At 54.1% G+C, this 12,721-nt stretch overlaps 1 protein-coding gene across 1 annotated transcript in view; it reads left to right on the top strand.

Moving 5' to 3' along the window:
- The first annotated feature begins 8,808 nt into the window (after positions 1-8,808).
- ITGAE (integrin, alpha E (antigen CD103, human mucosal lymphocyte antigen 1; alpha polypeptide)) overlaps positions 8,809-12,721 on the top strand; it is a 101,934-nt gene continuing 98,021 nt past the window's right edge. Inside the window, exons 1-2 of the mRNA XM_011980454.1 lie at positions 8,809-8,919; positions 12,272-12,368. Of these exons, the coding sequence (XP_011835844.1) occupies positions 8,809-8,919; positions 12,272-12,368 (208 nt within the window). The remainder of the gene's footprint in view (positions 8,920-12,271; positions 12,369-12,721) is intronic.

Genomic DNA, 12,721 nt, shown 5'->3' with positions numbered 1-12,721 from the left:
CTGGGACTACAGGCACCCGCCACTTCGCCCGGCTAGTTTTTTGTATTTTTTAGTAGAGACGGGGTTTCACCGTATTAGCCAGGATGGTCTCGATCTCTTGACCTCATGATCCGCCCGTCTCGGCCTCCCAAAGTGCTGGGATTACAGGCTTGAGCCACCGCGCCCGGCCCACGCACTTTAGATTTAAGTCAAAATTTGCTGTGAAGCCACGGCAAACTCTGGCTTCACGGGTGAATTAGTTGCTACACAAATAAGTTTGATACCTAAGTACAGTAATTGCTTTTAAACCTTATAATAACAAGAAGTTAATAATCAGAAGTTAAACCATGTTTTTTTCTTTTACGAACTAAAAGAAGAGAATGCTTTTGATACTGAGAATGGCACACTTGCGTCAAACCAGATTGTTACTGCATCACCAGACCCGCAATAAATATCTAGAACTTTTCTTACGTGTTTATAAAATAAATCTTAGAAGAAGAAATATTGTAGCTTTTTTTCCTTTTTTTTTTTTTTTTCCGATGAAACTCTCTGAACATTTCACAGAACTTTGTTACTGGGAGTGGTTAGGGAAATGCTGCTTCAAAAAGCCTGTTTTAAGTAGTTGTGAGGCATCAACGTGGAATTTTGCTGTATTGTCAATAACACTCGAGAGTACAGGTTGTATTTCGCCTACCAAGGTCAGTACCCTGCCTCGGGATTCTTACCTGTTCATTTGAGCAATTCCAGGGGCCCTCTCTGGATGACCAGATTCTTAAATAGTTGAGACTTTGTGTTACCTCAAATTGTCGCCCTCACCTCTGGGCCGGCGTAGGTTAGCGAGGTCGAGAGGCCCACACCATTGGCAGAAGAGAATCATCAGGCGGGGCGCGGTGGCTCACGCCTGTAATCCCAGGACTTTGGGAGGCCGAGGTGGGTGGATCACCTGAGGTCAGGAGTTCGAGACCATCCTGGCTAACATGCTGAAACCCCGTCTCTACTAGAAATACAAAAATTAGCTGGGCATGGTGGTGGGCACCTGTAGTCCCAGCTACTTGGGAGGCTGAGACAGGAGAATTACTTGAACCCGGGAGGCAGAGGTTGCAGTGAACCAAGATCGCGCCACTGCACTCCAGCTTGGGTGACAGAGTGAGACTCCGTCTCAAAAAAAAAAAAAAAGAATTCTCACCTTCCTTTCCCTTCCTAGGATTTTCGTGGTAGTTTTCAATCCTGTAATGTGGCCGTCTTCTCCTCAGAGGTCCTGTGAGAGGCAGGCAGCATCTTTTAGCTCAGGTAGAATGCCTGTTGGGGAAAGTCAAATAGGATGGCGGCTGGGGCTGGGACCCTGGGACTCCTTCTGCCCCACATACTCAATTGGAAAGACAGAGCAAGTCCCCTCACCTCCCTGGGCCTCAGCTTCCCTGCCTGTCAAATGGAGGGCTCAACTGGGATGAGCTCCAGTTTCCTTCTAGTGCTGATGTGTGTGTGAGGACCCTTGCTGTCCTTTCCAGGGAGCATCAGGAGTATGGGTTAGACAGCAGGAAAGAAGTAGGGGCTTGTAAACAAGAGATCCAAGCCCCTGTACCCTTGGTCCCAGCACCCAGTGCAGCCCTCCCACTCCCAGACACTTAGTTCTAAGAAAAGACAAGAGAATCCACTCCTTGTTCTCTCCCTGTCCCATCACCCCCTCAGTCCCCCACAGATCTGAGGCCAGAGGATGCCAACATGGTGGGCACCCTCTTGCTGTCTTATTCACGTAGGCTTTTCTTGGTGCCTGCACACGGCCCTTGTAAGGCCACCAATCTTACTGGATTATGACCTCATTTAACCTTAATTACTTCCTAAAAGCCGAATCTCCAAGAAGAGCCACGTAGGGGGTTAGGGCTTCAACATATGCATTTGGAGGGCATTTACAGTTCAGTCCACAGCACCTGGTCATGTGGAGATCCCAGTCTGCATTCGTGGGAAGAAATCTCTGCTTTTTTAAAGTTTACACACCACCTAGCTGGGCACAGTGGCTCACGCCTGTAATCTCAGCACTTTGGGAGGCCAAGGCAGGGGATCATCTGATGTCAGGAGTTTGAGACCAGCCTGGCCAACTGGTGAAACCCCGTCTCTACTAAAAATACAAAAATTAGCCAGGTGTGGTGGCGGGTGCCTGTAGTCCCAGCTGCTGGGGAGGCTGAGGCGGGAGAATCGCTTGAACCCAGGAGGCAGAGGTGGCAGTGAGCCAAGAAGGCACCACCGCACTCCAGCCTGGGCAACAAAGCAAGACTCCATCTCAAAAAACAGAAAGTTTACACACCAATAGAGCTGAAGGCAGGAGTTTGTGGTGGCTCAGAATCGTGATTCTGGAGGAAGCAGACCTGTTTGGAGTCCCAGCTCTGCTCCTTCCTGCTGTGGCCTCTCGGAGGCAGCATCCTCATCTGAGGAATCGGGTTGACCTTGTAGGTGGCTGAGAGGCTCCGATCAGGGCTCGCGTGTGAGGCCTTGGCACTGAGCAGAGGACTCCTACTGAGCGCTCAGTCAAAGGCCATGAGTACCACTGCTGTGCAGCCCTAGGCTCTGGTCTCAGCAATGTCGTCACTCTTTCTGGCTTCCTAAGACTTAGAAGGCAAGTGGGGGAATAGAACCATTTCCTGCCTCTGAAGGCTGTGCCTCAGTGCTTTTGACTCACTCTGAAGACAGCAGGCAGGCCTTTCTGTTTTTTTTTTTTTTTTTTTTTTTTTTTTTTTTTTTTTTTTTTTTTTGGAGACAAAGTCTTGCTCTGTCGCCCAGGCTGGAGTGCAGTGGCGCAATCTCGGCTCACTGCAGCCTCCACCTCCTAGGTTCAAGCAATTCTCCTGCCACAGCCTCCTGAAGCTGGAACTACAGGTGCACGCGGCCACACCCAGCTAATTTTTTGTATTTTTAGTAAAGACAAGGTTTCACCATGTTGCCCAAGCTGGTCTCAAACTCCTGAGCTCAGGCAATCCACCCACCTCGGCCTCCCAAAGTGCTGGGATTACAGGTGTGAGCCACAGTGCCTGATCGACAGCCCTTTCACCTGACGCCAAGCACGTCTCCTCCATCCATGAACATTTTGCAACTTTTTTTAAAGAGACAGGTTCACACTATGTTGTCTAATTGGACTCAAACTCCAGGGCTCAAGCGTTCCCAAGTAGCTTGAGCCTCTCAAGTAACTGTGACTATAACTGCACCTGGCCATTTAAAAAACTTTATTCTTCCTGGTATCAAGGGGAGAAAGAAAAACATTAAAAAATACATAAAACTTTGTTTTGAAATCATTTCAAAATCACAGCAGTTTCAAGGGTACCACAAAGAACATTTTGCCACGTTTTCTCTTTCATTCATTCCCTCTTCTCTTCCCTCACCCCTTTTTCTTCCTGTCCTCTCTGAACCGTGAACCATTTGAGGGTTATTTGTATACATCATGCTCGTTTATCCATAAGATGTTTTAGTGAACGTTTCCCAAGAACAGGGACAGCCTCTCACGTGTCCATGGTACAGCTGTCAAAGTTGGGAAATGTGTCATACTCTGATCAGCCCGAGTTGCTCATTTGTCGTTCAAGTTTCAGATGTGCCAACCGTCCCAATCACGATTTTGAAAGCCGTTGTTTTTCTGGTCCAGGATCCAATCCAGGATCAGGCACTGCCTTTAGTTATCCTGTCCGCAGCCTGCTGTCATTTGGAGCAGGTCCTCAGCCTTTCTGTGTCTTTCATGACACGGATGTTTGTGAAGAGTACAGTCCAGTTTCCGTTGTGTCCCTCGAGTTGGTGCCGGAATATTTGTTTAACGTGAGTTGGCAAACCACATTCACGTGTCTTTTGGTTATGTATGTATTTGCCAAACACCCAGCCTTGTGCGAGGTGCTGCTGTGACGGGGAGCATTACTCAACACAGCCCGCTGACCTTGGGGGTGCAGTTTGGGTTTGTGGGGAAAGCAGTTACCGTCAGGAGGGCTTTACGGACCCCTGGGCTTTACGGACCCCTGTGTGTCTCATGACACACTGTGTGTCTCATGAGGCACTGACGCTTGGATAAATACATGTTGGATGGATGCAGGATGAGTGAGCATTCTAGAAGTCTGCAAAGGTACAGAAATGGCCCTGCTCCCTGTCCGGCAGCCAATCATCAGCTTTTCCTGGCTTCTCCGAGGCACCCTGCCGTTCACACTCCAAACAAAGGCTTCTCTCAGGAATCTCAGTGAGCTGCAGTCTGGGCTCTGCTCCGTGACTGGGCTGCTCTCTTCCCGCTTTAGGCCAGTGCTGGGGAGAGGAGACCCCTGTGACTCTCCCCGGTGCCCTTGGAGCTCAGAATGAAGTGACGGGGGAGGAGGGCACGAGCCCTGAAGCGCTGGGAAGACAGGCTGTGGGCCACAGGTCCCGACCCCGCCTGGGACAAGGTTCAACAGAAGTAGGATGGTTTCATCATGACCTGGCAGGAAAACCACCAGACCTGGAATTTTGCTTTTACAGCTGGTTAACTTCTCTGCTGTTTAACTTCTGTTTCATGCAGGATGAAAACCGGTGAATTATAATCTCACATCACCGAGCAAGATCTAGTAGTCATAAGCATTCTGTCAGCAAAGCAGACAAGGCAGAGTGTTGGAAATGTCATCGGATCTTCACAGAACCTTAGCCGAGCAACCTTTCCATGCGAGAAACAAAATAACGTGGATTTTTATCTAGTAATGAAGTCAACACCATTGTCCACTCTGTTAACACAGTCACGTTTCAGAGTTCCCTCCCTGGGGCTGCAGACACTCATGTGAGAGAGACTTGGAACGGCCTGCCTTTTTAAATTTAATTAAAATTAAATAAAATAGAAAATTCAGTTCATCAGTTGTTCTGGTGACATTTTAAGGGTTTAGTACCATATGTGGCTCGTAAGTACCGTCCTGGACAGTGTCGACCGAGAACAGTTCCATCCCTGCGGAGAGTTCTGTGTGACGGCACCGCTCTGCGCTCCCAGCAGCCTGGGGAGCGGGGGTGCGGGAGACAGTTCCGTCCATCTCACAGACTTGGTCACACAGTACAGATTTGACAGCAATTAAATACGACCGCAAACTGTCAGTGGCGTGTTCTGTGGAATGCTGGGATGGATCAGAGGTGTGTTGGAAGATGGATAGAATTTTACTTTCTTCTGTTACTCTGGTAACTCAGAGTCCTGTTCAATCAGTTTCCGCATCAGGATGCTGTCCTCGTGGTTTTAAAGAGGACGAATGCAGCCAGCGTTGAATCGAGGCGGTGATTCCACTCACCTGGCCCTCCAGAGCCCCAGGGTCTTGAGTGCATGGGCTGGTACAGGAGCCCGGTTTTTGACTCGGGGGGCACTTCCTATGGGAGGAGGACCCCTGTCTCGGTGCTGAGGCAACCACCACTGAGGACCCTGGACTGGAAGCTGGGCTGAGATGTCTGGTGATAGGTTCTGAGGCAAGACAGGGACTGACTCAAAGGGATATGGACGGCAGGCTGGATTCATGTTGCGCCTGCACCTCCGGCTCTGCTGAGGACACTCAGAACTGCGGCCCTGGCCACACCTCAGCTCCCCATTCCATCCAAGTGTGGGTGGGAGAGTGGGGCTGACAGTGGTCCCGAAGCTCCTAGGGTCCAGCCCACAACTGAGGAAGCCACACGGCTGGTTGTGTATGAGCCGGAGTGTCTCTGTCTAATTAAAAGTGCCTATCTGCCTGTGGGTCGTTGCTGGTGTGTGTGCTTCTGTCCCCGCCTCCTGGCCTCCTGGCTGAGGGGAAGCTGAGTGGGCCACGGCCCATGTGTCTCACTTGCCTCGGCTCCCACGCAGCTGCCTTTGCTCCAGCTCCAGCTAGGATGTGGCTCGTTCACACGCTGCTCTGCATGGCCAGTAAGTCCTTACCCGCTGCCTTGAGGGGCTGTGGTGCCCTCAGCTCCAGCCAGATGTCTGCAGACCACAGCCTTGACTGTCTGTCTGTCTGATGGGGCTCAGTTCGAGCCAGAGGTTAGGGTGGGAGCTCCTCCAGGAGAGCGGTCTTGCTGGGTGGGTCAGGTGCCCAGGCTTGTTGGGAAGGGCGGCAGATGCTTTGTGTTGACAGTTCTAACAGCCAGGGCCTTCAGACTTCAGGGCTCTGCCACTCGGTTCCTTCTCCAGCCAGCCTCCCCCGACCACCGAAGCCCCTCTCCCCGTGGCACCCACTTGGGGCAGGTGCTTGCCTTTGTAGTTTGTTCTTTGAGTATGGAGGCTCCACCTGGCAGAGCTCCGTTCTGTGACAGAGCAGGGGTTGGGCTGATGAGGGTGAGGACCCTGTGAGAGAGAGTGTCGACGAGAGACCGGGGGCAAGTGTCTGTATGTAGAGGGCGAGCGTGTTGGCGGGGAGCCTGCTTCCTGTGTTGTCGGGCCAGGGCGAAAACTGGTATGTGGGGTGGGGGAGGCACTTCTGCTGCTGGGAGGGTCCCGTTTTAGTAACTGTCCCATGGAAGCCTCTGGGCAAAAGCCAAGCCACAGTCCTTTCGTGGGCCCCCAGGGATGAGACAGCACAGTCAGGTGAGCCCCTGGAGGCCGCTAAGACCAGGCGGGAGGCCAGGGTGGTCCTGCCTGGTGATCTGGGCGGACTTCCCGTGGATCTCCTGCCCCCGCTCAGGAGGTTGTCGGGAGAATTGGATTAGCATCCCCCATGGGGCCAGATCACCCAGGAAGCAGGCCACAATGTGTAGGGTACCAGCAAGTCACGGTTTTGGACAGATTTTAATATTTTATATTCATTTTATTTTTTGAGACAGAGTCTTGCTCTGTTGTCCCAGCTGGAGCCCAGGCTGGATCTTGGCTCACTGCAACCTCTGCCTCCCAGGTTCAAGCAATTCTCCTGTCTCAGCCTCCGGAGTAGCTGGGATTACAGGTTTGCGCCACCACGCCCGGCTAATTTTTGTACTTTTAGTAGAGACGGGGTTTCACCATGTTGACCAGGCTGGTCTCAAACTCGTGACCTCAGGTGATCGACCTGCCTCGGCCTCCCAAAGTGTTGGGATTACAGGCATGAGCCACCATGCCCAGCCTAATATTTTATATTTCAAAAACATCAGAATAGTCACCATGGAAAGATCGACAGTTTGTTGAACTTCCTTTTATTTTACAATTTAGACTTCTCTGTTTTTAGTTCCTTGTGGGGTGTAGGGAGTCTGTTTTTATGGCTTGTGGCTTTGATCTCCCATTACCGAGAATACCTGGAGCAGATGCTTAGACTAGACTGTTGTCTACCCTCTCCCAGTACAGAGGAGGTGACTGGGTCACAGAGGGAACAGTGACTACCCAGGCTTGCAAGCAACTGACAGTAGACACGGGGCTCAGGCCCAGGCCTCTGTCCTGCCTCCCAGCTCCAGAATCCTCCTGTGGCTCATCTGTCTCCTGCAGCCTCTGGGGCCACCACTCATCACCTCAGTGCCTCTTCCCGCAGATGGCATTGATCAAACCTCCTCGGAGGCCTAGGCCCTTCCCGAGCTGATGGGCAGCAGAGAGCAATGATGGAGCAGACTTGCCATGAGACCACTTAGCCCACAGCTGAGCTCAGCCATGGGAAGGGGTTGAGAGCAGGGCCCCGGCAGCTCCAGTGTGGGTGGCAGAAACGAAGCTGCTGCAGTTCTGCTCCACGCTGTGAGGTCCTGAGACTGGGACGGACCAGTCCGGGAGAGTTTCCTGGAGAAGGTGAGGTGGCGTTGAGTCTTGGGGGCTGAGGAGAGCCTGAGAAAGAAAATGTCCAGGAGTTGCTGGGAGGAAAGACTCCTCAGACTGTGGCCCCAGGCCCAGCACCCTGGATCCCATGCCGGGCCGGGCCTCCTTAGGCTGGAGAGAATCCAGGACTGGCCTGGCGCTGACCTTCCACCCTCTCCAGGCCACCCACTCTGGTGATGCCTACTTCTTGTTATTCGTGAGAGCAGATGGAATAATAGCAATTATCTAAGGGAGATTTTAGAAGAGTCGGGTGCAGACAGACCCTGAAATCCTGGAACTGCCCACAGCCTGACCACCAGCCCCATCATGCCCTGTTACCCTGTGACCTGCCGTCCCCAAGTCCGTCTTCACCCCTGACTCATTCTGCAATCACAACATCAACTCACTTCTCCATCCTGGGTCTCAGAGGTTGGGTTTCCACCCTTGCACCCTTGCGTGAAGAGGCCTGTCCTGTCAGCCTCCAAAGCCTTACAGGGGTGAAGAAGAAGGAACCAGAAGTCCAGGGCCCACTCTGCTGGTGGCACGCACTCGGGCTGAGGCCCGGGGCTCTGCCGGGGCATCACCCCAGGCCTGTGCGTGATAGAAAACCTCCGTTCTTGGGGAGTGGGAGGCTGTGGCATCTGAGGTGGGATCTGAAGGATGGGGAGGTCCTTGGCAAGTACAGGCTGGGGGTGAGCAGAGGGGCCTTCTCTGCAGGGGGAATAGGAGGCACCAAGCCCTGGGGTGTGAGGAGTCTGGTTGGTAGGAAGATGGAGGCGAAGCGTGAGTGGGAGTGGAAGGCCGTCTCCTCTGGTGTTGCTTCCCCTTCCAGCCCCACCCCAAATCGGGACCTACTGGGGCCTGGAGGTGGGGGCAGAGGCAAGGCCACCCCTGTCCTGGCCCCCTGTGTGAAGAGAAGGCAGGCTGTGCACACAGTAGCCTCTCCAGCCCCAGCAGCGTCTCACAACACGGGGGTAGGGAAAGGGCACTCCCGGCCGAGGGGCGGCCCAAGCAAAGGTGAAACGCCAGCAGAGTGCAGTGTGTGTGGGAGAGCTGGCTGGGGGAGTGTGGGCTGTGTGGGAGCCCCACATCCCTGCCTGTCTCTGGGAGGTCCCCTTGCGTGGGGCAGGTGTGGTGTGAGTGGAGGAATGCGGGAATCCAAGCCCGAGAGGCCCACAGTGGAGGGTGAGGAATGTGGGGACCTGAGTGCCGGCCTGGGGGAGCTTGGAATTCCTGCTGAGGGCAGTGGGGAGCCACAGGTCTTGAGCGGGTTGTCGACAGACTTGTATGTTGAGTGTTAGTTGGAATCTGGGGGAGAGGGGAGGCAGAGAGGCTCGTAAGGAGGCTTCTGCCTTGGTCCCATACACAGGTGCTGGGGAAGGCAGACGGGAGGAGGAGACACTCATGAGAAACGTTTAGTTTCCTGGCCGGGCGCGGTGGCTCACACCTGTAATCCCAGCACTTTGGAAGGCCAAGGTGGGCAGATCACTTGTGATCAGGAGTTCAAGACCAGCCTGGCCAACATGGTGAAACCCTATCTCTACTAAAAATACAAAAATTAGCCAGGCATGGTGGTGCGTACCTGTAATCCCAGCTACTTGGGAGGCTGAGGCAAGAGAATCCCTCGAACCCAGGAGTCGGAGGTTGCAGTGAGCTGAGATTGTGCCGCTGCACTCCAACCTAGAAGACAGAGAGAGACAACGTTTCAGAAAAAAAATAGAGGCCGGGTGCAGTGGCTCATGCCTGTAATCCCAGCGCTTTCGGAGGCCGAGGTGGGCAGATCACAAGGTCAGGAAATCGAGACCATCCTGGCTAACACAGTGAAACTCCGTCTCTACTAAAAATACAAAAAATTAGCTGGGCGTGGTGGCAGGTGCCTGTAGTCCCAGCTACTCGAGAGACTGAGGCAGGAGAATTACTTGAATCTGGGAGGTGGAGGTTGCAGTGAGCTGAGATGGCGCCACTGCACTCCAGCCTGGGTGACAGAGCGAGACTCCATCTCGGGGAAAAAAAAAAAAAAAAAAAGGAAAAGAAAAGAAATGTTTAGTTTCCAGCACACAGTAGTGCTCAAGGCCTGTTGGCCGTTCTTGTTATTAGAGAGATGAAAGGTGAGGGAGAGAGATGGGCTCAGCTGACTGTGAGGTTCGGGGTGGAGTTGATGAGGCTCCGTGTAGAGGATTGAGGTGGGGGGACCGTGGCTGGGTGGTCCGGCGCAGGCACGCTGCAGATGGCTCTGAGGCACAGCCCTCCCATGAGGTCCGGCTGGGTGTTCTGGGCTGGGTGTCAGGACCCCTGCATCTAGTCCCACTTCTGCAGCTCCTGCTATCAATGTGGGTGAATCATGCCCTCATGAGCCTCAGTTTCCTAAATTGGGAATAGTGGTACTTATTGTACTGTGAGAATGCGTGTGTAAATTGCCCAGTGTGCTGGGGGAGACAGAGGGTTGAGGGGAGACAGTGGTGGCTGACAGGATGGAGGGGGATCTCGGTCTGACTCAGCAGGCCTCTGTGGCTGGGGACAGCTCAGAGAGGTGGTCCTGTGGGTAGTGCGGTGACAGACACCGGTGGAGCTGTGTCTGTAAGTCTGCAGCATGCGACGGGGGCTTGAGGGGGAGGGCCAGCCCTCGCCTGTGGTTGTGACTCTCCCCAACCTCAGCCTCCACGTGCTGAGCCTCCTGCGTCAGACCTGGGGATGGGTGTTGCCCCATTGGATCTGCACAACCCCGTGTCCCAGAGGGGAGACGGAAGGGAGGTGCCAGCGTCCTTCCGTGACTCCGAGGCAGTGAGGATTTGAACTCAAGACCCTCTACCAAGACGATGCTGTTTTCTGAGTCCTGGTGGGAAATGCAACAGGAGGTGGTTTCCTGATGGAGGCGCAGCTCGAAGGCTAACTGTCGGGCCTGAGGCGTGTCCAGTCCGAGGAAACAAGCTGAGCCAGGCCTGGTAGACCTGGGCACCAGCTGACTCTCAGGGAAAGCCCAGCAAATACAGCGACCTCCCCCACCACACACACACACACACACACACACACACACGGATGTACACACACACGCAAGCACACACACACAGATGCACTCACACATGAATGCACACTACACGCACACATGGATACACACACAGATGCACACACACATGCACAGATGCATACACGCACGCACGGGCACACGGATGCACACACGCACACACAGATACACACAGATGCACGCACACACACAGATGCACACATGCACGCACACACACACGGATACACGCACACGGTTACACACACGCACACACAGATACACAGATACAGATGCACACACATGCACGCACACACACATGCACATGCACGCACACACGGATGCACACACATGGATGCATGCAGACATGCACACACGGATGCACACACACATACGGATGCACACACAGATGCACACATGCAGATGCACACACAGATGCACACGCACACGGATGCACACACAGATGCATGCACACGGATGCACACACGCACACATGGATGTACACACGGATGCACACATATGGATGGATGCACACATGGATGCACACACGTACACGGATGCACACACACATGCATACGCGGATGCACACGCGGATGCACACACGTGCGCATACACACACACGTACACAGTTTCTCATGCCACCGTGCCCCCGCAGCAGGCTCTTGCTGACCTAGTTACCAGCCCTCTAAGCAGAGCTCTGCTGCAGCTCAGTGAGCCGCCAGCACAGCAGGAGCAGTGCCCAGCTTCTTGAGGCCATTCGTGACCCTGCCCTCTCTCTGATTACCAACCGCTCAGTGCCTCCAGCTTTTACTAAAGGCTTTGGAATCGGGCACACACACGGAATCTGAGCCCCAGACACAAATATTCACTCTTCCGATGGGCCGTGTGCAAACCACACCCCTCTCTGAGCCCAGCACCTAGCGCGGTGCCTGGAAGGCAACAGGTACTCTGGGGGAGCAGAACCCTCTGTGGAACAAGAGAGTGAACACGGGGGTGGGGTGGCGCGAGGAAAGGGAATATCTGGCCCACTCTGACATTTTTAGGGCGCCTCTTTTGGGCCTGGCCCTGTGCTGAGCTGGGCTCTGTGGCTGGGGGTGTTGTGTGTGACTCAGATCACATCACGGTTCGGGGGAGAGAGACTGAATCACAGATCACCCTGATCCAGACAGAATTTGGTCAGAGCCAGACAGACCACAGGATGCTGAGGGGGTTCAGGGTTCGGTCAGAGCCAGACAGACCACAGGGTGCTGAGGGGGCTCGGGGACCCGGGAGTTACTCTGACTGAGAGTCTGGACTGGCTCCTGGCTCCTGGCTGGCTGAGCAGGGCCACAGAAGACGGGCTTTGCAGACGGAGGTGGAGAGCGGTGAGCAGGCCTGCTGGATGGAGGGAGCAGCTGTGCCGAGGCCTGGAGGCAGGAGCGTGCAGAGGGTGCCACGGAGACCCAGGACAGGAGACTGGACTTTGCTCTGCGGCCTCCACTTGTGCCTTTCAGTGACACCGACAGTGAAGTGGGGGGACGAAGGCCCCACACTCACCCCTCGTAACATGTTGGCAGCTCGCACTTTTTAATTCTCCTCTAGGCAGTTTGCTGACCTCCTGTTTTTTTCCCCAGCCTGGCGGACCAGGAAGCACAGGGCTCAACGTGACGTGGGCCCTGGGGCCGGAGCCCAAACTCCCTACTGGGCATCCCTTATCTCAGCTCTGGATTCGTGAGGGAGCAGCGGGAACAGTACAGACTTCTTCCCTGCCTGGGGGTCTTGATCTGGAACCTTTGAGAGTCTGTGTAGGCTGCAAGCGGCCACTCTCCCAGCACCTACCGAGTGTGGGCCACCATGCCAGGTCCTGAGATAATGTGGCAATCAAGGCAGATGCAGTGTGTGCCCTCATGGTACTCACTGGTGGCAGGGGGGCAGTCACTGGCAATAGGGAAACAAGGCCGAGCACAGTGGCTCACTCCTGCAATCCCAGCACTTTGGGAGGCCAAGACTGGAGGATTACTTGAGCCCAGGAATTTGAGTCCAGCCTGGGCAACATAACAAGACCCCCGTCTGTACAAAAAAAT

Source organism: Mandrillus leucophaeus, unplaced genomic scaffold (assembly GCF_000951045.1).
Source record: "Mandrillus leucophaeus isolate KB7577 unplaced genomic scaffold, Mleu.le_1.0 Scaffold212, whole genome shotgun sequence".
Classification (NCBI taxonomy): domain Eukaryota; kingdom Metazoa; phylum Chordata; class Mammalia; order Primates; family Cercopithecidae; genus Mandrillus; species Mandrillus leucophaeus.
Note: the sequence above shows the minus strand (reverse complement) of the source record. Positions and strands in the feature narration are given on the sequence as shown.